The 25,682-nt window shown below is 36.4% G+C and overlaps 2 protein-coding genes and 1 pseudogene across 4 annotated transcripts in view; all 3 read left to right on the forward strand.

Moving 5' to 3' along the window:
* LOC107692231 (homer protein homolog 3-like) overlaps window positions 1-5,716 on the forward strand; it is a 30,503-nt gene extending 24,787 nt beyond the window's left edge. The window contains exons 8-10 of the mRNA XM_016491195.1: window positions 2,323-2,433; window positions 3,730-3,810; window positions 4,469-5,716. Of these exons, the coding sequence (XP_016346681.1) occupies window positions 2,323-2,433; window positions 3,730-3,810; window positions 4,469-4,654 (378 nt within the window). The 3' untranslated portion in view covers window positions 4,655-5,716. The remainder of the gene's footprint in view (window positions 1-2,322; window positions 2,434-3,729; window positions 3,811-4,468) is intronic.
* Window positions 5,717-8,486: 2,770 nt separating this feature from the next.
* LOC107692237 (uncharacterized) lies at window positions 8,487-12,706 on the forward strand (annotated as a pseudogene).
* Window positions 12,707-14,448: 1,742 nt separating this feature from the next.
* Window positions 14,449-23,364, forward strand: LOC107692233 (arrestin domain-containing protein 2-like). Of its 3 annotated transcripts, none has more exons than XM_016491198.1 (9): window positions 14,449-14,514; window positions 14,722-14,938; window positions 15,084-15,127; window positions 19,882-19,951; window positions 20,048-20,195; window positions 20,281-20,640; window positions 20,718-20,880; window positions 20,989-21,143; window positions 22,201-23,364. In XM_016491198.1, exons 2-9 carry the CDS (start codon window positions 14,724-14,726, stop codon window positions 22,252-22,254), a joined length of 1,209 nt encoding a protein of 402 aa, XP_016346684.1. In that variant the 5' UTR covers window positions 14,449-14,514; window positions 14,722-14,723; the 3' UTR covers window positions 22,255-23,364. The 3 variants fall into 3 exon arrangements, with proteins under 3 accessions (XP_016346684.1, XP_016346683.1, XP_016346682.1); XM_016491197.1 differs by having other exon boundaries at window positions 14,453-14,514; window positions 14,708-14,938; XM_016491196.1 differs by lacking the exons at window positions 14,449-14,514; window positions 14,722-14,938; window positions 15,084-15,127 and adding an exon at window positions 18,241-18,938.
* The last annotated feature ends 2,318 nt before the right edge of the window (window positions 23,365-25,682 follow it).

A 25,682-nucleotide genomic window follows, 5' to 3' on the forward strand; every position in this document is an offset into this window, starting at 1 on the left:
CACACACACACACACACACACACACATACACACACACACACATATATATATATATAATTTATTATTCCTAAAAAATTAATTGAAATTGAATATTTAATCCAAAAATTTTTTTTTTTAGATAAACAGAATTGTAAGATTTCAGAATTGTAAGATTTCGAGTTTTGCATTTGAACTACTTTGTATGTGTGTGTGATTTTATGTTATGATTAAAACATGTCATGATGATTTTTTTTTTTCTGGCTGTTTACAGACTTTTCTCATTTATGGAGTGATAAAAAGAGATATCTAAAAATTCCCTCAGTAAAAATGATTACCTCCAAGATGTCAGCAAAATAAAGCAAGAATTTTGAACCTGGGTTTATCCAGTGATCATATTTTTGTTCGGGAAACGTCTGTAAATTACTGCATATTTAATCAATTAATCCCTCAGTTGCATATTTAAACATAATATTTCCGAAAATACACAATACAAAACAATTGCGATTAAGCAACTGGGGAAAGTTTGGTTATATCTATTAGTTAAAAATTTTACTCCATTCACCCCATTCAACAAAGTCCATTCACATTCATAGTGTCTTGCCTTAAAGGAATAGTTCACCCAACAATGAATGCTGTGTCATCATTTACTCACCCTCACGCCGTCCAAACCTTTCTGTCTTCAGAAGAACTCAAAAGCAGATTTTGTTGTTGAGTGGAGACCCCACTGACCTTCAGTGTATGAACAAAAAACAACAAAAACTATCACATTTATCAAAATATCCTCTTTTGTGTTCAAAGAATGCCGATTTGGAATGGCATTGTTGTAATTAAATGTTCACAAGACGATTGGGAGATACAAGAAGAGGTTCCAGATGAAACCGTTTTTCCACACTTTTTTGAGGACCACATAAGGATAACATCCACATTTGAGATGTTCTCATGTGTTAACAATTTGTTTTAGCAGTTGCTCAAGCAAACAGAATATTTTCCCTTTGGCACTCTTCATTGTTTTTACATAATCATACATAAAGGATTCCACAACACTTTGAAGGTCTACTGAAGCAAGCATCAACCAGGTGACGCATGTAGTTCAGGTCTTCAGAGAGCGTGCGGAGGGATATTTATAGGAAAAGACAATACGCCTTCATTGTCCGGAACAGAGGGAAGATAAATGACCGTAGGGAAAATGAGACCGCTAAGTTTCTCCCTAACACAAACTGAAAAAATAGTTGTGACAGTGCTAAAAGCTCCAGTGCAGTGATGGCCTGCTTTACTTTCCTCAGTAAACGACATCTGAAGACGTGATGCTAAATCACAGAAACCATGATTGTGTGCAAAGTAAAAGAATAGAAAACAGGATAGAGGGTTATTTTATTGTTTTGTTATGTTTAGTGCTGTCAAACGATTAATCGCTTCCAAAATAAAAGTTTTTGTTTACATAATATATGTGTGTGTGTACTGTGTGTATTTATTATGTATATATAAGTACACACACATGCATGTATATATTTAAGAAAAATATCTTATGTTTATATATTAAATATATTTATATATAATATAAATTATATGAATATAAAATGTATACATATAAATGCATGTAAATATTTTCAAAATATATACTGTGTGTGTGTATTTATATATACATAATAAATTTACGGAGTACACATACATTTATTATGTAAACAAAAACTTTTATTTTGGACGCGATTAATCATTTGACAGCGCTAGTTATGTTTGTATTTATTTATTTCATTTTTTTCTTTAATTAAATTTTATTTTCCAGTGGGATCCAAAAGTCTGAGATTGCATTGACATTTTTTTATTTATTTATATATTTATTTAACCTGGAAATAAACACAATTTTCAGTTTTTAGAATTTTTTTGTGATGTATAAGTAAGAAAAATGTTTAAGATTCTATGCATTTTGCATACGAAGTCCTTTGTACAGATGGCTTGTTCTAAAAAAGAAAACCTTATTGAGTAGTTTGGCACAATATTTTATTATTATTTCTTAGAAACAAATTAGTGAAGCAGTTTTGTTCAAATGATATTTGAAAAACTTTTTTGTCTATTAAATCGAAGACGTGTTGTGCGGCCAACATACAGAAAAAAAGCATAAAACTGGAAATTATATCATATCGAGATCTCATGACACTCTAAAATATCAAAGAATTTAACCTTTTAACCTTTTTTTAATTTTAAACTTTTTTTTTTTACTTTGCATTTGTTTTTAAAGTAGCTTTTAAAAAGATTTTCTCACTTTCTCCATGTTTCTGATGGTTTAATACAGTAAGTTGGGCCTGAGTTTTGTAATAGCTGTTTCGTTTGGGTTTGATGTTTCAGGTTGCAGAGCTGGAGGCTCAGAGCGGGGTTTCTGCTTCCAGTGAGACGGGCAGCGAGGAGCTCACACAGAATATGGCAGAGATGGAGGCTCTTATCCGAGCTAAAGATGAGGTAAAGATTGCTTAATGTAGTAACAGTGCTAACTGACACTGCAAGAAAATCCATCTTGAGACTCATGTCTACCATGTCTACGCTGGACGCTTATAGATCGATCCCATTATAATGTCCACACTGTAAGATGCACAGACACTGTATTATCAATGTCTATTTAATATAAAAAGATTTATTTACAAACAGAATCATGTATGAACATTACTCACACGTGTAAATACAGTGGCAGCCTGTGATGTGGCTTCTAGCTATATATATTTATTTATGTGTGTGTGTGTGTGTGTGTGTGTGTGTGTGTGTGTGTGTGTGTGTGTGTGTGTGTGTGTGTGTGTGTGTGTGTGTGTGTGTGTGTGTGTGTGTGTATCAGTCCAACCAGGAATTGGCATAGATTTTTGCAGCCTAAAATTCTTGAATTTGCTGTGGCCTTTCTCACAATGTACGCCGATATTTGCATTTTTGTGTTGCTTTGGACCCACTAATAATCATGAGGTAATTATGTAATTAGTGTTAGTGACACTGAGAGTACCGTTACCTTTTGTGCATAATTACTGCAAGTACTTCTGCGCTTAATTACTGAAATTGTGATCCTCGTCCCCTATGAACAAGGCAATGGTGACCCCAGCACAGAAATACTCATAAATCTGAAAATATGTGACCCTGGACCACAAAACCAGTTTTAAATGTCAATTTTTCAAAATTGAGATTTATACATCATCTGAATAAATCAGCTTTCCATTGATGTATGGTTTGTTAGGATTGGACAATATTTGGCCGAGATACAACTATTTGAAAATCTGGAATCTGAGGGTGCAAAAAAATCAAAATATTGAGAAAATCGCCTTTAAAGTTGTCCAAATGAAGTCCTTAGCAATGCATATTACTAATAAAAAAATTACGTTATTATATATTTACGGTAGGAAATTTACAAAATATCTTCATGGAACATGATCTTTACTTAATATCCTAATGATTTTGGCATAAAAGAAAAATCAATAATTTTGACCCATACAATGTATTTTTGGCTATTGCTACAAATATACCCCAGCGACTTAAGACTGGTTTTGTGGTCCAGGGTCACATATGGAATTTCTTAAACATAAATTAGTATGTAATCAGGGACACTGGTTATATACTATACATTTTAAATGTTTACAAAATTATTATTTTATGTTTCGCCCCATTTAAAGTCAGTTTTTATACCAGTGAATTTCCATTGAAAATAGAAGCACTTCTACATTTCGCTTCTAAAATGAATCATTTGGTATAGAATATTTACAGTAAAAATGGTTATTACAGGAAATAAAGATTCTACGAAGCAAGAAACCAGATTTAAGTGAGCTGGAGAAAGAACGGGAAGAGGCCTGTCAAAGGATACAGGTAAATTCTGACAACTTTACTGCTAGTCAGGTAAAATACAAAAGTGTTAGCTTCAGACAAGTTTCATTTATAGTTATTTATTAGTATTTTGAATTCGTTTTTATTTTTATATTTTCAGAGTTTTTCTGACATTTTTTTTAGTTTTTGTTTTTCATTCATTTTTATTTCATTTTTTGTTATTTTAGTAAAAAGTTCAAATTCAATTGAGATGATGTAAATATATACTGTATGTATATATATATATATATATATATTTATATTTTATTCTTATGCATTATTGTATTGTTTTAAGTAAAGAAAGTGTTTTTATGGCTTTAAAACTCAGCCGAAAACTCACCTTTTTTCATTATGCTACTCTGTTTATGACCTTTAATTCTATAATATTGTTTCTTTAATGTAATTGTATATTTGTTTCCTTTTGCTTTGTTTTGTTGATATTTGCTTTAGTTTTGGTCTTTGTTTTGCCGCACAATCGTCTCGTATTTCTTGTACCGCAACCCTGAGATCTTGAACGGCGCTATATAAATAAAAAATATTATTTATTATTAGTTTTACTTAACTATAATAACCCTGCTTTGGACTTTGTTGTATAAATATGATCATGTTTTGGTGAGTTAAGATGAGTTTTGCTTATAATGCTTATTTGTCTTGGCATTAGGACCTGGAAGTGAAGAACTCGGAGTTGGATAAACGAGTACGAACAGCAGAGGGCGCTTTAGCTTCGTCCCAGGATGCCCGGAGCAGGGCGGAGAGCGCGGTGCAGAAGGTCATTGAAACTTTAGACGTCAAGATCTACGACTTGAGCGACCTGCGGCAGAACCTAGCCAAGCTCCTGGAGAAATGACCACTGCGCTCAGACAAACGTTACATGGCAATCATGAGGTAGATGAGAACTCGTTCTGTACTGGAATCTTCCCAAGCTGCACAACTCAACGGTTCGTCACGGTACTAGGCTGGTAGTGAAAACTAGCATGACTTTAGGACACATTCATTCCACATTCGCTTCCTGAGAGCCGTGGGTGTATCTTACCAGATGTTTCTCGCACAGAACTGGGCCTGTTTGCTTGAAATAGTCACGAGGAAAATCTTAAACAGACTAGAACTACTTTAGACCTGTTTATTGCTACTAGATAACAATATAGTTGTTAAGATCTGTGACTAGTCTTCTAAATAGAATAAGACTTTGAACAGAACGTTCTGTAGATATAAGCTACCGTTCGATGTGTTTACCAGTATTATTGTTAGATACATAACTAGAACTGAAGAAAGAGAATATCTCACTATTTACGGACACCAGCATGTATCTGTTAGGACGTTAAGTGATTTAAAGGCTTATGGCTCTGCATTTGACAACTTGAGAAAGCACTAACAAAACGTGATATTTCTCTTAGTGACAAACGTGAATGGTTAAGCTTAACTTCTCTTTTTCATTAACTCATTTATTCATTATTTTAACTGGTCTGCTGCAGTCTAAATATGTTGGTAGTTATAAATCAAATGCATTCCTGCAAGGATCAACTGTTTTGCAGAGTACTTTAATTTCTTTAATACTTAACTTTAATACTTTAGTTCAAAATGGCACTTCTAAATGCAACAACCCTTAAGGAAAAACACTTTAGACTTTTTTTTATAGACCACTATCGTTTGCAATACCTCAGCATGCATCTTTATACCAAGCTTTATAGTATATAGTTTTGCTCTTTTAAAAACATGAACTTTCACTTTAACTGTTGTTTTCATTTGACCTTGCTTAGACATTTTCCCTATAACCTTAAAGACGTTTGCACATAATATGCTATTTTTCTATTGTGTGCCTGTTGTTGTTGGTTTTATATGAATTCCCAATAAACATATTTGCTTCATGTGTATAGTCCTTTAACCATTCTTTCACAAGCCTAAAACCCTTAAAGATAGCCTTTATGATACTTTATAAATAGCTATACTTTGAAAATTGTTATTTATTCGGTCGAGTTACATGGCATGGAGTGCAAATAAATGAAGGAATAAACTGCTGCACTTATTGCGTTAACCATGTGTTTCGGTGTAATATTCAATTATAATAATTATGGTTCGTTTTGAAGCAGTGTTGCTATGGTTTTGAATAAAATGGGATCCAAAGGAGCTTTTTTTAAATTTAATTGTTAATTGTTTCACTGTAAAATGATGCATGACCGTCAAAGTATGATGGAAAATATAAAGGTAGTTCTTCTCCCCTGAAATGTGAGAAATTAAAATTAATGTTTTAGTTATGTTTAGTGAAGCTGATATGATTTTAGTTAGTTTTCTTGTAATAATGACATTATTTTTTTTAATAATTAATAATTCTGACAAATTCAGGTCTCATCCTGTTACACAGTGGCCCCAAAAAGTATTGGTCATGTTCAAAAATGTCTCAATATCATTGCATTATAAAACAAAATATTACATATTAAGTGGCATCTGCAAACAAAAAACTAACAACCATATACATACATAGCCTACTTGTATATTTCAAAGTTGTGTGATATTTGTAAATACTTTTTGGGCCACTGTAACCGACTCGATACTGCCATCTACTGAAGAGTGAAAGTTCTCAGTCGAAGAAATCTAAGAAAGCTCTAATTACTTCACACTTCCAGATGTAGAAAGGGAACTGAACATTTTAAAGAAATGGTTTGATGCTAACAGGTTATCACTGAATTTAAGTAAAACTAAGTTTATAATATCTAATCGACAAATGGTTAAAGGGGTCATATGATGTTGCTAAAAAGAACATTATTTTGTGTATTTGGTGTAATGAAATGTTTATGCAGTTTAACGTTCAAAAAACACATTATTTTCCACATACTGTACATTATTGTTTCTCCTCTATGCCCCACCTTTTTGAAATGCGTCAATTTTTACAAAGCTCATCGTTCTGAATAGCGAGGTGTGCTGTGATTGGCCAGCTATCCAGTGTGTTGTGATTGGCCGAATACCTCTAGCGTGTGACGGAAATGTTACGCCCCTACCATATTGTGATGCCTTGTCCCGGCCGGAGCGACGAGACAAAACCAATAAAACCCATTATAAACGAGGCATTTGTTGCATCCAGTGGGGACATAATTATGGATTATAATGACTTATACTGTCTTTTTACGCGTTGCATCGCGCCGCGTAAACATAAAACCATGTCTGCATTTGTGATCGGAGAAATGACAAACAACAAGCGCTACTCTACACTGCTCAAAACTCGCATTTGAATCGTCAGTGGCAAATTCTTTAATATAAAAAACTTACTTGCGGTCTGTGAGTCAGAACAGCCGGCATTGTAGTCTACTCTACCAGGATCAGGAAACAGTCCTCCATAAAATGTGCTGCACACATCTGAATATTTGGGTTGAAGTGTTCTGGAACAGTGTTGTAAATACAACTTAACCACTGATTTCTAGTCGTGTCCTCTTTTGGAAGACCAAACAAAGTAGTTTCGCTTTCGCAACGAAACACACAGCATCTTCACAACATGGCGGCGGCAGCAACAATACTACAGCGAGAATAAAAGTTACGCCTTCTTTCTTTGCGTGAACATTTGGGCGGCGTTATGCAAATCTTCCCAAATCGTGACGTAGACATGTGGGGGCGTGTTAGAACGAGCTGTTTTAGGGGGGCGTGACTGACTCTTAACTTTTATAAAGAATATCTCTTTGGATTTGAGACTTTAGTCTTTGCAACTTTACAGATCTTCTTTATGCACCAAGAGCTTGTAACACTCCAGAGAGAAAGGAAAAATTGAAATCGCATCATATGACCCCCTTAAAGCATAGGAAATTTAGGATTAAAATGATTTTTGGGGTCATAATGGATCGTAACTTCTATGTTGGAAATCACATATTAATCATGTAAAAATTTAAATGCTGCAGTATTATATAAAACTAAGAATATATTGAATCAGAATTTGCCATATATTTTGTATCGTTCTCTCATAGGCCCACATTAATTATTGTGTGAAAGTTCCAGTAATTTTCACACACATTTTGGCTTTATGGGGACATTACCTAGATGAAATGACTTTTCTACTGTACAAACTGTATTTTCTATCCCCTCTCTCTACCCCTACCCCTCACATAAAACTCTGCATTTTTAGATTTTCAAAAAATCCATTCTGTATGATTTGAAGCTCGTTTCCTAATGGGGACCCCTTAAAAAACTGTCCCCCCACAAGGTCAAAATTGACTGGTATTAGTATTACTATCCTTGTGGATAGGGAATACCAGGACACACACACACACACACACACATCTTAACTATACCATGTATACCAAGTACAAAAATAATCAACGAAACAATTTTTAGCAAGAAAACACAGTAGGCTAAATATTTATATATACATGTATATATACTGTATAAAAAGAGCAAGCATATAGCATGTATTCTATAGACCGTCATATTGTATATATTTGAATGATATTGACAGAATGTTTGACAGGCACATCTCACCAGCCTCTTTATGACATCATACACAATACTTTCTTCTTTTTCTTTTTACTATTTAAGTGACAAACTTCTGCCTTGATCGCTTCAAGAAGACAAATTAGAAGTTTAAAGCAATTTTAACCGCACATTTTTGCATTTTACGATCTGCTTTATTTGCTCACGAAGCTATGAAGATGCTTCGCTCAAGAATCTCAAATTTACCATTTTTGGATGGAGCAGACGACATGTATGCGACCACTAACAAGAGCCACTTTAAACTAGCAGATGCCACCGTCAAGTCGAAAAGAGATGTTATCCTTCAGCCTGTCTCACCACTCTTCCAGCGTGGAGACCAGAAATCCCTGGCAAAGTACCAGACAGAGACAGCGCTGTCCTTCCTGTCTCATCCACCAGCCCCCGTCATCCAGCCAAACCTGACCCACCTCAAGATGCAGAGCACCAACTTTAAACTGCATTCAGAGGACAGGTGTGGAGACTATGAGACCACTCACTCGGAGTTAAAGCACCTGCCGATGTGTGCAGCCAAAATAATTCGTCCCACCACTGCAGTCAGGACTAGTCTGCCGGAGGGCAAATATCCTGAACCCTCTTATAGGTCTTCCTACATCAGACATAAAGTGTCCCAGATCTTCAGAGCAAAGCAATCGACGAAAACAGGTAAGTACTCGCACTGTCCAGTGTCCACTGACATTTTGTTTTTTATCAGTTGATATAAGATGCTTTTTTTGGTATCAATCAGGTGTCGGATCGAGTCTAATTATGGATAGAAGAGACCGGTTCAGATCCAGTTATCATGAGCAGTTCCAATACAGATGGTATCCTCGTCCTCAGTCCGCAGAGAAGGCAATTTTATATAAGTTGGCAGTGGTTTCAGAGAGCGCCAATAATGTTGCAGTTCAATAACATCTTTTTGTCTTTTATTTTAGCAACAAATTCAGTATCCATCTGTGGTGATAGGAGACCGAGAAAAGACAGTGGACAAACAAACAACATATTTCACCTAATTCGGACCGTCAGGTGACCACAGGTGTGTCCATTGTGCTTCTGTACGCAGCATAAACACACAACATGCACATTTTAATATTGTACCGTGTCTGATTGTATAAAACCTCACAAGAAAGCTCTATCAGAATCAGAAAAGATTTTTTTTTCAACAGCTCTGCTGAATTCAAGGAATGTCTGCTTCCCAAGATAAATCAATCTCGGCCCATCAACCTTCGGGAAGTTCCTGAAGACAAATGGACAACAAACTCATCTGAGGAATTTCGTGCACACAAATGTGGTATGTATGATAACTGCATGCCGTGTACTTTTTGTTCTTTAATGCAGAATATGGGACAGGGTTCTTATAGTTAACTGAAACTAAAATTAAAACCATTGAAGACATTGAAATAAACGTTAACTGAAATAAAATAAAATATCAACTTTTTCTTTCAGCTAGTTGCCAAGGCAACATTTCTCATTTTATTTAGTTTAAAGGCACAATATGTAAGATTTTTTTTATTAAAATATCCAAAAACCGCTAGAACAGTGTTATATATTTTGCTGACTTGTGTACTTGCATTATCCAAAATGTTTCGAAGAATGTTTAAATCCAGAGAAATAAGCAATTTTAACTAGTGCCACGGACCGTGTCCATAGTGTCATTGTGTCGCCTGCCACTGACGTCATAACCCCTCGATTTCCGGTTTTGTTTTGTAGAAAACATGGAAACACCAAAGACGCTTTAATATGTTGTGCGTTTTATTAGACAGGTGACGACTGCACAGAGTAGCATTATAACAGAACGTTCAAATGTATCTAGTATGATAAAACAGCGCTGCTTTACCCCACATACGCACGACCGGAAGGAGCGGAAGCGGTCGACTGTGGCATAATAAAAGCTCCGCTGCTTTCGAGCCGTGTGTCGCGCTCGTTCAGCAGCCTCGTTTCGCTTCAACGGCTTTCAGCCTCACCCTGCTTCATTCTACTACGTTAATAAATCATTAGCTGATCCATGAACATGATTTCTGCCCGAGCCCCGTCGGATTGCATCGGCTGTGGGGGCGAAGACCACAAGTCCCACGATTCCACACTCAGTCACTGCTTCATCAAACTACGCCTTTGTCTATTTGTTTATTTTGAATACGCGCCCTCTAGCGGCGAAAATTAGATGTTGTGCCTTTAACTTGATATACTAAAATAACTAAAACTGAAATAAAAAATAATAATTATATAGACATATAAAAACCCTAAAAACATCAAAAATGACAAAAACTACAGTTAAAATGAAAAAGGAAAATATAAAAAATTAAAACTATCGATAAAAGCTATAATAGTATTTCAATGTTACTAAAATAACACTGATATGAGAATGTAGTTTTCTCCTGATGCCGTACAGCAGTTTTCAAACTATAAATAAGTGAAAGCATTAACTTAATATTTTAATTACATGTAACATTTCAATGCATTTGTCACATTTAATTTTTAAGTCTGCTTTCTAAAGATTGAAATCGTGACATTAATTCTCAACTATTTAATTCTCTATTATTTTATTCTGACCTTGTATTGGCCTGCTTGTGTCGCACACTCAATACCTAGTATTCAAAGTTGGGCTCTCTTCTCAATAAACAGAAAGTCGGCTTTATCTGTTGCTTTTTGTGCATGTTAAAAGTTTCAATATTCTTTACTCAAACATCAACCTGCCTTCAACTTCTGCTTTACATTAATCACACAATGGGAGAATTAACAAATTATGACATATTCGTCAATGACTTTAATAACTGTGTTTGTTTTTTACCAGGCCCTATTCACTTAGAGCGCAGATGCCCGACTCTCAGCTGTGTGTTCAAAGGAGAGACGCTCACAGGCGAACAGCAGAGACTGTCAACAACAAACCAGTGCTTCTTCCCAAAGGTCTGACCTGTTGCACTTACTCTTTCTTGAAGAACTAGATAATGCAAAGCATGCCTTTTCTAACTGAGATGTCTGCCATTCAGATAAACCGCTCACAGTTCCCAGTGCACGTGGATGGAGCCAGCATCAGGACTTTGAGCAGCGTTGAATTTGGGAGGCCTGATCTAGCTGGAAGCTTTTATAGCACAGCAACACAAGAGCAGTTCCCACCAAAAGAGGTGGTCCATCCCAAGCCTCCAGTCTACCCACCGAGCCATGTGCTGTTTGAGCAAGGTACTTTCACCTGTATTTTCACAATGAAACGACCTGCCCACATTACTTCACATTATACCCTTAGAGTGTAAAAAGAGCATATGGGCGGCTGTTCTGCTTGATCTGACCCTTTAAATAACTCTTGTTGGAGTAACTGAATGTTGTCAGGCTGTTCAGTCATACTAAGTGTTGTTGTTGTTGTTTTTTTGACTAGAATAAAAACACTTAATTTAAATGTTACTACACAAAGAGTATTTTTAAGTTACCTGCAGTGGTTTTTTGTATTATTGAGATACTATTATATTTTTGTTAATATTCTGAATTAGATTTTTTTTTTCTGATTTCATGTTAATTTTAAAGGTTTAGTAATTTTGTTGTGTTTTTGTTATTATTTAAAAATGTCTATATCATTAAATCATTTTATTAATTCAGTTTTAGTTATTTTAATCTGTCAAGTATTTTTTACATTTTATTTCAGTTACAATTTTACATTTATTTCAAGTAACAAAAATGTTTTTTGTTTTTTTTTTAATTGGTTTTAGTTTTAATTTAGTATAATAACCCTGGTTACCTGACAATTTTTTTTTTTTAAATAAATAGAATTAAATAAAAAATATAGATTCAATAAAATTTATAAAAATAATAAAATATATTCAAAAAATAATATAAAAGGTAAAAAAGAAAGTTTTTTTAATTATCTTTTTTGTTGTTGTTGTTTTTTTTTTAGAGCCAGATCAGATGATTACAACCATGCAAAAAGATTTTGTCCCCTTGAACTGTAGAAGACAGAAAATGAGCCCTAGCCAGCTTCAGCAGGTAAAATATTTACATTTCACAACAGATAAACTCCAGCTCACTGGTTTCCCATTTATTCTCCAGTCCTTCAGAAGTAAACAGGCATTGGTCAGTTTTTTAATATCGTCTTGAGCTGTGAAATGGGCCTTTGTTTGCTTGAGTGGTGCCAAAGTTTGCTTGAAACCATGTGATTAGAAGTAGTGGACAATTAGTTAAAAAGTGTCACAAAATTATATTGTCGAAATAAGGCATTTTGCCTGATACTACCAAATAATTATCAACAGTTTCCCCACTTTTAGGGGGTTGTACAGCATAATAGTTGTTCAATGACCAGTTTTAGAGCTGATCAATCTCTTTCTAGGTTAAAGACAGTCATATAAAGCCCCGGCACAGCAAACATGACTTCAGGACAACCCACAATGAAGCATTTGTGCCCAAACCCTACCGCAAGGCATCCCTGGGAAAGCCACCTCTACAACACATCAGCCATATGCCTTTTTGAGTTGAGTTGAAAAACATCCAAATCACATTAAAAAGGTCTGTACTCTATACAAATGTCATTTTTCGGCTGAAGGCCTGTGCAACGTTCATGCATAATCAACAAAATCCAACATAATCAACCAAATCCAACTCAACTCCAGCATACAATAATAACAAACAGGAGCAATTACGATTTCTTCTTATTTTTTGATGGACTTGATTTTTAATGACAACCACCTGATAATACACACAGACTTAAAAAAGGACAAGGACATTTGTTTAGAGTGCAGACCTTTTTTGTTTTTGACTTTAAAATATAAAAAACGCATGCATGTTTCAAAGCATCACTTGTGTATGTATGTCCTGTCAAATTCATGTCATGTTGGAAGCCCAGAATTTGGCACTTAACATCATTACCTCCACAACCATTAGTGCGAAAAGTTCTTATCAACATATAAGAGGCTTTGAGGCATGTTATGACAACAGAACATGTCCTACTTCCGATCAAATGTGTGTGTGTGTGTGTGTGTGTGGAACTTCAAGGTTAAATGGCGATCCGGAGCTCATGGTGTTAATGACTGCATGAAGTGTGTCAGAAGGCGATTAACTCACAGACTTCACATGACTTATATAGGCATTTAGACCAGAGCATGTGCAGAATATCATGGGACAGTGCCAGAGGTTTTCCAGTTAAACGTGCTGCTGTCTGCCAGTGAAGAGTCCATGCAGGTCTGTGTTTGTGTAGGGAAAGTGGCATGATCCTGTGTTTAACCAGAGCCTGTGTGTTATCAGACGGTCTGTTGAGGTAATGGTGCCGCGTCTAACTCACAACATCTACTCCTGTTACAAGTTGCAACCTTGAACTTCACATTTTTTGGTGTTTATGCATACACAAGTTCAACATTTCATTTCGGTGATATTTAGAGGGTTTTATCATATGATTTGTCTCATTTTACATCTTATTGCATTTGTAAGTTAATGGAATTAGGAATATTGTCATTATCATGTCAATGTGTATGGTGGGGTCCAGAATTTTGATAACATATTTTGAAAGTGCTTCCACGTTTGCATGTTTCTAGTTTAAAAAATGTTTTCAATATGAATTATATGATCAGTATAATTTGGATGAAAAAAGTTTTTTTTGGTAGTAGTAGGAGTTTTAGTATTTGTCTCCCTTTTGTTTTAATGACAGCATTATTTAGTTGTTTAGACTTTGAAAATAGTGCAAAATCTTAAATATTTCTTACTCAATTTGTCATTTTCTTTATTTTAATTAGTCAAAATCCCAAAACTTTCTATAATTTTTAGGTTTCAAATACTAAAATATTCTATGCCATCTCAAGACGTTTGGACTCCACTTTATACTTTAATTAATTTATGCAGAAATACAATACTTAATGCAGAAATACAACAATAAACAACAGAAAACGATTTGTTCTGATTTTCTTGTTTTGTTTTTATTTATATTTTTATTTATTTATTTTATTTGTTTGGAGTCCTCTTTATCCTGGCAGAAATACAACAATAAGCAACAGGAAATGTTACATTACATATAGAAAGAAAATGTATCGCTAAACAACATTAGGCTGCTACTTTTCTATGGTTTCAAAAACTGACCCGTTATGCACTTGTCCGAAACTTCTGCTCGGAGGCATAATAGTTACACCAGTGAATGGGCGTGGCTACAACATTAAAGCGCGTGTGTCTGCTTCCTATTGGCGCACAGTCGAAAGTGGGCGGTCTCCAAACAACAGACAGAATACATTTAACTTTTACTCTCGGTGTGTTGACTTTGTTTTGCGCGCAGTTTGTGGGTTTTAACGGTGGAAGGTACGTTCCTCTTCTTTTTGACCTTGCTGTAATGTCACCTATGTAACTTAGTAACGTTTTAACTAGTTAACACTGAATATATAACGACGTTTTAATTGAGCAATGCGCTTGCACCATGGTATGGATGAGTAAAAATAACCTCTAATCATAAGAGATGCATAAACGGATTATTTATATGACTTGAACTCTATAGTTTGGGCATCACAGTTATGGCTTTCCAAAGCGTCAAACTCTTTGCTCTTGAGCTGGACGGTCCGGAGGATACTGTGTACGGTAGCGGAGAGATGGTCACCGGCGTGGTGATCCTGGAGCTTAACCGGGAAATCAAAGTCCGAGCCCTGAGAGTCCTGGGACGAGGGGTCGCTGCAGCCCACTGGCCGGAAAACCGCAGTGTCGGCGTAAACACCATCTATAACGACCACACATCAAGAAAAATGTAATTTTAGTTGTAGTTAACTATAATATCCCTGGTTACCTGAAACAAAAAGATTAAATAAAATTCATTATATGAATTTATATTCATTTTATATATATATAGTCGGCGTAAACACCATCTATAACGACCACACATCCAAGATCACTTATTTCAGGAAGAGACAGCACCTTATCCGAGGTGGGTTTGTGTGGATTTATCGACTCATTAGATATTTAAAGGGTTAACTAAAAAATTAAGAATCTGAAATATATTTACAATTTATTTTAGCCAGAATATATATATATATATATATATATGTATATGTATATGTATATATGTTGTAAACAGTGAAGCTCAAAGAAATCTATTTTCATATTTCAAAAATAGAAAATATATTTAGTTTCAACCTTCATATACCAAAATACATTTCAAAATGTATTTCTGAGGCAAGAAAATACATTTCCAATCTTACAGTAGCCTACATTCTGGCTAATGCAAATGTGGATGCTTACTAGAGATCAAAACTAGGTTTCTAATGATTTAATAATGCTTAATTTATAATTAAATATTGTAATGTTTTTGGAACATTGTAAAGTAGGCCTATGTTCCTTGACGTGTGTTGTAGACAACAAATAATTCTTTTCTTCAAATGTGACATGTGAATGTATTTTTTTGGGATTGAAATATATGGAGGGCAAAATATATTTTAAATGCTTTTTAAAAAATATGGTTATATTTTAAAAAATGGCCAAAAAAATATAAAAATATTTACGGAAATATAATTTGAAACATATTTTCTGGACCATTTTTTTTATTTTGAAATGTATATAAAAACATTTTTTTGCTGTATGGGTCTGTGCGTCACAGAATGAGAATTTTCGAAGAAAGTCCTGATCTGTCTTTTCCATGAGCTTAAAATGAATGGTAACTCACCATATATATCATCATAAATGCCTGTAGGGCAGAATATTCCAAATCCTCTAAAGCCATACGGTAGCTTTATTTAAAAAAAAAAAAGTAGTTTGTAATACATTTTTTAGTTTGAATTGTGAATGCATCATTCACATCAGTTTTGTATACTTTGACTTGAATTCAAATGAATTGTTTGTCCAATAAAGCGGACGATGGACAAATCTCTGGCAGGAATCCTCAATCAGTCAGGGCAGATATCAATATTATCAATAATAATGTGCATAACACAAAGGTGAGTTTCCTCACTGTCGTCATATATGGCTCCAAAAGGCTGATATAGCTTGTGAGGACCATTTTTATGGTGATATTTATGCCCGTTTCAAGACTTTACATTTTCAGTCACCAATCATTGTGAATACATGAGAATGACGAAGAAAGAAAGTCATGCAGGTTTGGAACAGCATGAGGGTGACTAAATAAAGACAAAATGGTACAACTGATGGTGCAGTCATGCAGTAGTTTCATTGTTGACTGGCTTCTTTTTCGTGTCCGTTGACAGCTGGCACAGGAGTGATAATGCTGAGCGAGTGTGTGATCTGCTTAATCATTCATCTGTTTAGGTGAAATACACGGGAGCAACTGCACTTCACAAGCCAAATGCTTCTCGCCGAGGTGATAAAAGCTCAGCTATTGTCATTCAAATGAAATAAAGGCATGTTTGGGTTGATGTTAATAGGAAGTACTGATTTACAGGTTATCAGGTCGTGTTTTACTGCTCTAAAAACGAGCGATGTTAAGATCTACAAGTTGATTTCAACACTTTGCAGCAGTAATTGGCCATTTCTGTGAATGTAGTACGATACGGTGTCCCAATACTTTTATGCTTTGTTGTTTTGAGATGTATTATATAGGCTACGTCTGATAAACCGTTATCTAGCATGCAAGGTAGCTAGTTTGAGCACATCTAATGTCTGTACACTCCCAGAAAAAAAGGTACAAAAGTTGTCACTGGGGCGGTACCTTTTCAAAAGGTACACTTTTGTACCTTTAAGATACTAATATGTACACTTTAGGTCCTAATATGTACCTTTACGGTACCATTATGGACTCCTTTGGTACAAAGGTGTGCCTTTTGAAAAGGTACCGCCCCAGTGACAACTTTTGTACCTTTTTTTCTGAGAGTGTATCAATCTGTATACACCTTACAATTTTGCTTTTTGTCCTGTCCTCAGAAGTCTTGATTTTCTCAACAGTATCTAACAATTCAAATTATACAAAAATATGAATAAACAGAATAATTTTGACAGTTGAATTAATATTCAATTAATTGTAATATATATACATGAACATGATTACTACACTGGCTTGTTCATCTGTGAAGGCTTGAATTGAATTGGCCGATATTTAGCGATTTTAAGGTTTCAGCCTTTTTTTTTTTTTTTTTTACTTGAAATAAAATAAATTATAACTAAATACAAAACAAAACTAGACTGGCAACAATTTTCTTTATTTTTGGTTTTATATTAAAATGTCACGTGTACATTTGAGTGGTATTATTTATCAGTCATGTGCCACCCTGCTGCTCTCTATATATCACTACTGGCATCTTCTACGAACAATACCGTATTAGTTTCTCAATAAGACACTTTTGTGAGAGCAGTGATGCAAGGCATCCGCAGCGGCACAGGTCTTTCCTTAGTCGTGGATATGATATACACAGTTTTAGTACGTGTTTTCATACCGCAGTGTCAGTTTAAGAAATCGCATGGCCAGGGTTGCTTATCATTATCTAAATAAACAGCTCGTTTCTTGGCAGCACGGACGTGACAGTCCTCACGTTGTAATCTCAACTTTAAACCACTGGAGGGGGAACGAACCACGCTGACAAATGTGCGAGGCCCTCAAAAACAGTGTTGCCAGGTCCGCAGTTTTCCCGCGGAATTGGACTGATTGCCGCGGGTTGTTTTTCATGTCCGTTAGTTGAAACGACCCCAATAACGTGATATTTATTCCCCTGCCTGGAGTGAGAATTTTACCAGGGGTACAACGCCAAAAAACGTGTATTAATTTCTCCCCCCGGAACTTGAATTTTACCGGAGGATCCTCCAACCTGGCAACCCTGCTCAAACTAGTGTGGCGAATCCTCCGCGAGAGGGCGGTACGTGAACTTTATGTCGCCGCTAACAAAGAAACAAGTTGTTTTGGTCTTGAACAGTCTGAGAAAAGTGCTTCTGCAGTTTTGTTTGACAACTTAATACTCTTGGCAGTTCATACTCTTTCTGCAGTGTCACTATTTTTTTTCTGCAGTGTCACTAATTTTTTTTTTTTTTTTGGAGAGACTGAAATGGCTTTTGTTTAAAACCTCGTTGTTTGTTTTATATATAGAATGCAAAGGAAGTTCGCATATGCACGTCTTTCAGAAAAGCGAATGACAGGAAAGTAGCACAACAGCACAGAAAGAACCCGTTTTTGTTTTGCTGAACTTCTTCACGGGGAGGTTCCTCTGGTTCGGGCATGCTCAGTCAGCTTGTTTTTGTCTAAGAACCTGTACACATCAATCATCCGAGCTCTCCATCCACACCCAGTTAAGATGTTTATGAGCAGGCAGCGATTCCTGCCATAGGCCTTACATAATAAAATCAGTCAGACCCGCCCACACGAGTTAAAAGGCCGATCAAGGGAACATGCACAGCTTCAGTTTTGTTTTGAACCTGAAGGAAGAGCAGCTTGCCTGCACTTGAATGCGCCCTCTCGCTTTTTGTTTGACTTCGCACGTCTGAATTCGACACACGTTAGGGGCTGGAAACTTTTGCAAGACCAAAGATGATTTTCGACAAGCTGAAAAAGTTCGACATAGTGTTTGATTCTCCGGAGATGGACTGTCCTCCGGTGTTCAGCAGTAGAGATGTTGTCTCAGGGAAGGTTGTGCTCGAGCTCTCGGCGGAGAGTAAAGTCGAGTCGCTGAAGTTGCACGCTGAAGGTTTCGCTAAAGTCTACTGGACCGAGTCTCGCAGCGCCGGCTCCAGCACCGCTTACACGCAGAACTACAGCGATGAAGTGGAGTACCTGAACCGGAGAGAGGTTCTGCTGCAGGCAGGTCAGTCAGTCACAGCCAGAGACCCTCTAAAGCTATGGGCTGCCTGAGCTAGACAGCGAGTTTTAAGATGTGCAGAAGAGTTCCAACTTGTTTTCGACTTTGTCGAAATGATTGAGGCGAATAAACCAGTTCACCTAAAAATAAAACTTGTATTATTATTCTCCCCCATGTCGCTCTAAACCCCTATGACTTGCTTTCTCACGTGGGAGGTGATTAAAAAAAAAACACATTGACCACTTTTTTCACCAAAATGAAAGTGAAAATAGTTTGAACCTACTGTAAAAAAGCACTCATCAAAAGTACTTAAATGCCTTGTGTGTGGACTTTAGCGATTCTCTTTCAGTCAATGTTAATCATACTACAAGACCAGTATTCTTGTATTGAATTATTGTTTTAAATGAAAAATAACTGAACTCGATAACGAATCACTCAGGTCTGTTTTTCTGTTGGATTAACCGATTTATTGAACATATGCCACTCAAACGAATCGTTGATAATTGACTAATCTGATATCGCTGCATTCATTGTCTGTTCTTAATACAAAACATGCTTTTTATATAGTTTTTATGCTATAAACCCTTTATTTGTTTAATTTGAGTGAACTGGTTCATCATGCTACAGCTGCAGATTGGTTAATGTGTAAAGTTACTAACTATTATGGTGAGCAGCGTTTAATGGCTGCTGAATAACTACTTCAGTCATTATAAGAGGCTGTGGTTAAAAGAGAAATATTTTAGACAAAGTTCAACTTTATGCCTTTATTAACCAACAAAACCTTAACCTGAAGCTTTGGAATGAACTAGACAGAAATATATCATCAACATCAGCGGTTGATGTTGTGTTTTGTGTTATATCATCATCCAATTCTAACATTACAGCCCCTAGCGCTGTGCTTTTATGATTTATTGGTGCGATCATGTGTCTTTACCTTGTTCCCTTCCAGATAACGGTGAACTGACAGTCCTGTCTGCCGGGAGACACGAGTACCCCTTCAGTTTCCAGCTGCCAGAGGAGTAAGTCTTGCTTGCTATATTAGTCTCATACAAATGTTGTCATTGAGCTTTATTTGGGAAGGATATGAGTGTTAATGTAAGTGTTTTGTCTGTCAGAACTCTAGTGACATCCTTTGAAGGCAAGCACGGCAGCATTCGATACTGGGTGAAGGTTAAGCTGCATCGCCCATGGGCCACTGTCAAGAAGATCAAGAAAGAGTTCACCGTTATCGAGCCCATTGACATCAACACACCAAGTTTACTGGTAGGAGCTCGGAATAACTGTTGCCTTGTCATTTTCGGTTCATAGTTTTGGTGGCATGCATGCTAAATCAGAGGTTTTACTTCAGGCACCTCAAGCTGGAACCAAAGATAAGATGGCCCGCATCTGGTACCGCAACTGCGGGCAGGTGTCAATCACCGCAAAGATCGACCGCAAGGGCTACACGCCGGGTGAAGTGATTCCAGTCTTCGCTGAATTCGATAACTCCACCTCTCGCTCAGTGGTGCCGAAAGCTTACATCACCCAGACGCAGACCTTCATCGCAAGGGGCACCATGAAACAGAAGCGAGCCGTGGTGGCCACTTTGTGCGGGGACATAGTAGGCGCACGCCGTAGGGAGACATGGCACGGCCGCGCCATCAAAATCCCCCCAGTCGGCCCCTCCGTCCTGCAGTGTCGCATCATTAAAGTGGAATACATGCTCCGGGTGAGTTTGAGACCTTTGTGCTGCTAAACTACTAAAGCTGCTAGAATGATCTTACTAATCACTTTGTATTTTCATAGGTGTGCGTTGATGTTCCTGGGACGTCCAAACTTTCCCTGGAGCTTCCTTTGGTTATGGGCACCATCCCTTTGCATCCGTTCGGCAGTCGCACGTCTAGCGTCAGCAGCCAGTACAGCGTGAACATGGAGTGGCTTCGCATGGCCATCCCGGAGCAGCCTGAGCGTACGTATATACACCACCCTGAGTTTCGTTCTCTTTCATCAGCCTGAAAGCGACGTCATACTGTGAAATATGTCACTCACTTTGAGTCTTGTGTGTTTTTAACCACAGCTCCTCCAGATTACAGCTCTGTTGTGTCAGATGAGGATGCGGTCCAGAACTCCACAGCAGTCCAACCTGAGGAAGACCTGAGCGGCGTGCTGCAGCGCTCCCTCTTGGCCTACGTGCAGGAGTTCAGATTACGCCCGCCTCCGGTGTACAGCGAGGTGAGCAGACGGTTACATGCAAGACTGTATTTATTTATTAGACAGCGGTTTTCAGCTGGTTTTGTCAGTCAGGACCAAGATTTTTGCATCAGAAGAGATCCAAAAACTGTATATCGAACAGAAAACTGAAATTTATGGAAACCTATTTCCTACTCGAGAGTAAAAAATAAATAATAAATAATGTTATTTATTTTTATCTTTTTATCTTGCAGCTTTATATATGTCATGACTTTTTCCATAATTGCAGATAATATTAATCATAATTGCGACGACTTTTATTTGCAACTTTAAATCTCTCAATATTCTATCACAATTATGACTGAGATGTTTACACCAAAAGAGGCCCCCCAATTAAAAAAAAATAATAAAATTGTAACAAAAAAATAAAATGTTTGGAAGCCTATTTCTGCCTCAGAGTACAAAAAAAATGTGTGTGTATATATATATATATATAATTTATTTATTTATTTTTTTTAGTTTTTTCCCCGTGTTTAAATTAATCTCACAATGTCACTTCTTATCTTGCAGCTTTTATAAATCTTGTGACTTTTTCCATAATTGCAGATTATATATCATAATTGTGACTTGTATTTGCCACTTTATATCTCCCGGTTATACAATATCACAGTTGCGACTTTTTCCTTATAACTGCAACTTTAGGAATTTGACTTTTATTTTGAACTATTCCACAGTTAGCTCTTTTGTACTTGGAAGCAGAAATGGTCTTTGTAAAAATATCTTTAAAATCAAACATTAAAATCTTAAATTATTTTACAAAGCAAAATCACAAAATTGGCATCTTCCCAATTTGGCCTGCGACTATAAAGTTGCAGATGAATTTGCATCAAAATACTGAGTTAGATTGAATGCACAGCCTTTGACATCAACAACAAACGATACATCCTTTGCTCAAAATCGATACAAATGATTTTGTCCTTCTTACGAAGAGTTGATTCTTTCCCTGCTATCTGCAAATCACTGATAAAGGAATCTGGTACTTTTAAAAAGTATCGTATTGGAAATGTTCTGACATCATTTTTTTTTTCTCTCTTCTCAGGTGGACCCAAACCCTCAGCCTATCACCATGCGTCCTCGCTGCATGACCTGTTGAACTCTCTGCCAGCTGAGCATCACCTGATGTTTGAAACAAAAGCCGAGATTTGATTCTCCCGTATGCCTCTCTGAGACTGAGATTGGCACTTGTTCCTCGTTCGAGCCGTTTGCATCTGTGCTTCCTGCAGCGGGACCGAGAGAGGAGGAGATGTCTGGACTAGGCGAGGCAGAGCGCTTTCATCAAACAAAGAGGACATTCAGTACCGGGGCAAACAAAGGTTCTGCCCACGTTTGGTCACAAAGAGCGATCAGACTCTAGTTTGTGCCTAGAACGGTTGTACGTAGAATCAGGGAATTTTGGGCATGATCACTAGAGAATTATGGGTGAGAAGCCATTCTAGATGCTGCACATAGTGCTTTATTTTGCTGTGAACGAGGGCCTAGTCCCTCTTAAAACCAGCTAAGGTCTGCCACCTTAGATGCTAGCAGGCATGTGATGCCGTCCTCTCCCAAAACCATCATCATGTACGTCTCATTTAGTGTTGATGTTAGCCAAAGAGATCGGTTTAACGTTCATGTGAACTGGTAATTCTATGCAAAAGGGAAAACCTAGTGCTTCAAGGAAATGATGTGGGGGAAATTGCACATTTTCTGGAAGTAGAAAATCCTTTTCCCCCTCTTGGAGTGGATCTCATGTTGTCAAGTTGCATTTGGCTCGACAGAGGTGGAGTCCATGACCTGGAAGGTTTTAACATACCGCCGAATGTAAACCACAGATAACTTTTGCACGAAACCGTTGTTTTTCTTGGTAATTTTTGCCAGTGGCTTGAGGCAATGTAAAACAGGGCTAGAGCAGCCCTTGACAGTTAGCTTTACGAATAATGGGGGAAAATACAGAGCCATGTGTATCCAAGGTGCCTTTTTTGTTGTTTTAGAAGAAACAATGAACGACTACAGGGATTATGTCACGTTAAGCTTTCCTAGTGTTGCGACTCCCTGAAGTGTCCTTAAAAGACATTCCAAAAATACCACAGACTTGCTTCATTTCCAGATGATGAAAAAAATGTAACCTCAGACTTAAACACAATGATTGTTTATGGCACTCATTTTGAACGAATGTATTTTATAGATTTTTTTTTGTTGAAATTTGTGATGAGTATATTTTTTGTTAATCACTTTTAAGTAAATAAAAAAAGAAAAACTACATTTGAATATGGTGTTTTATTTCATGGGATTTTTTAAATATAGCATATTTCATTATAATAATAATATTTTTACAGTTATGCAAAGGAGAAGATTAAACAACATATTTGTTTGCATCAGCTTATTTTAGAGCAGCAAAAGTTAGAGTTGGAAATACATTAACTGGAAAGTGCCTCAAGAGTGACATTTATAATAAAATCTTTGTTTTCCATCCATGAGAATGTCAAGAGTACAGCAGTTTTCCTGAGCGGTTGAGCTTTTACTATATATAATATAAGTGGAGCCTGAGGCACCGAGTGTCCTTTTTTCTTCTGTGCTGTTGTCTGAAATGCTTCCATTCTTAAGAAGAAAACTTATGGGAACAAAGCTAGTGATGTATTATGTATCATGATTTAACTTTCATTGGAAGCATTGCTTAACATAATACAATAAATACATTATTTTTTTAAATATTATATAAACTTGCACCAGCATAATATAGGCCTGACTGAACTTGTTTAAGGTCATGTTAGAGGAATGTCGTTTTTTTTTTCATTAGTACATCCTGCAGGGCTTTTATTATTTTATCAGCATATAATGTAACATGAACAAGTGGAACAGGAACAAGAACTCTGCAAACAATTACTGATTGGTGACTGGAGTTCCCATTCTCTTGCAAGTCAAAGCTGCCCTCACAAGTTTACCGTCATGCTTTGTTAAGGAACTCTCTCATGTTTTCTAAAAACAAATATACTCTTATGCAGCTGTTTTGCCTGGAATGTAGACAAACAGATAAGATGTACATATGAAAGAACAGAATGCTGAAGGGCAACTGTTTATAACATTGTGGAACAGTGTTCTCTTGATTGCCATTAACACACCTTTTGTTCGGGAAGACATGAGTTTTTATTGTTTAAACTTGGCACTATATCAGACAGGGACACCCAATTGTGGAAACGTAACACATGGTGCTTTGTGTACATTAAAATCACTAATCATTAAGAACCTGCACATCACAAAGGATTTTAAGACCTTTGAACTCATAGCTAACAAAAGCACATGAGACTGCAGATCAACATGCCCTGTTTTACAACAGATAACGTTGTATAGCCTATATAGTACACCTGTGTGTGCTGGCGTGAAGTTTCAGCCCGCTGCTGATTCACCTGTTGATTTAATGTCTCTTTGTTTTTAAAATAGGTCAAAGAAAGATATTCAATGACGAAAATATAGGTGGGAATTCAGCTTTTTACACATGGTTTTAAAAGCCCAACAAACTTTTAATTTGACATGACGTCTGAAAAACAGAACGTTCATGCTATAGACGCTAAAAAAAAAAACAGGGCTGGGTAAAAAAAAATATATCGGTATCTCGATTTTAATCGATTCTCATTTTTTACGGAACGATATCGATTCATAAATCCCAATAATCAATTATTCTAGCCTGTTTTCAGTTAATGGATGGAACGTTGAAGGGCACCTCCCATCCAATAAATCGCAATAAGCATTGTGCTTTGGTACTTTTAATATGTAACAAAGTCTCAGATTTTTAATTCTGTCCATTGTATTGCAGTATTTAAATAATAAATGCCGTTTTGCCGCTGTTTAATGTGGAGTGATCGCTGTAGCGCGGCGCGCCTCAGTTCAATAAAAGCGGCAGCGCGAGGCGCACGTCAACTAATCATCTCCTCCACATTAATACCAGTTTCAGCACAAAATAAACATGACTAAACATCCGAAGGTAAGTTAAAGAAAGAGTACAACTTTACAATCCGTATCCTGTCTCATGTAATCTCTCACTTAGTGTTTCGGCCACGCAAAGACGTCATTATAACAGCTTGTAAACAATGTGTCACGTAATGTCACCCTCAGAAAAGACCAATTCTGTGACCATAAATTCATTAGTAAGCTAGAAGAATAAACTATAGAGAGGGGCATTTTGCTAAATATATGCACCATATAACATATTCATTATAATATTTTACTGTTCTTCAATGTTTAATTTATGTTTGAATAAATCCATCAAGTTTTTATGACAGCCACCATTTAAATATTTATATATTAAAAAAAAAACGAATTGAAGTATTATTATGTAATTGTAACTTTATTATTTTAAAAAATGAATTGTGTAATTTTAGCAGTTGTATATTAGCCTACAAATCAGTCAATTTTAACCTACAATATTATAGTAATGTAGTTGCAACTGACTCTCATGTAGCTATATTTTACAGCTTTAGTTGAGAGATTTTTTTTTCCTTGAGAAAATTTGGCATGTACTGTACCCTGTATTTATCCAAAATAATC

This window comes from Sinocyclocheilus anshuiensis, unplaced genomic scaffold (genome assembly GCF_001515605.1).
Source record: "Sinocyclocheilus anshuiensis isolate Anshui unplaced genomic scaffold, SAMN03320099.WGS_v1.1 scaffold827, whole genome shotgun sequence".
NCBI classification, from domain to species: domain Eukaryota; kingdom Metazoa; phylum Chordata; class Actinopteri; order Cypriniformes; family Cyprinidae; genus Sinocyclocheilus; species Sinocyclocheilus anshuiensis.

Coding starts and splice junctions, on each gene's coding strand:
- LOC107692233 (XM_016491196.1), top strand. CDS start 18,665: ATGATTTTCGACAAGCTGAAAAAGTTCGACATAGTGTTTGATTCTCCG. Junction 20,641..20,717: donor AAGTGGAATACATGCTCCGG/GTGAGTTTGAGA, acceptor GTATTTTCATAG/GTGTGCGTTGATGTTCCTGG. Junction 21,144..22,200: donor CGCCTCCGGTGTACAGCGAG/GTGAGCAGACGG, acceptor CTCTCTTCTCAG/GTGGACCCAAACCCTCAGCC.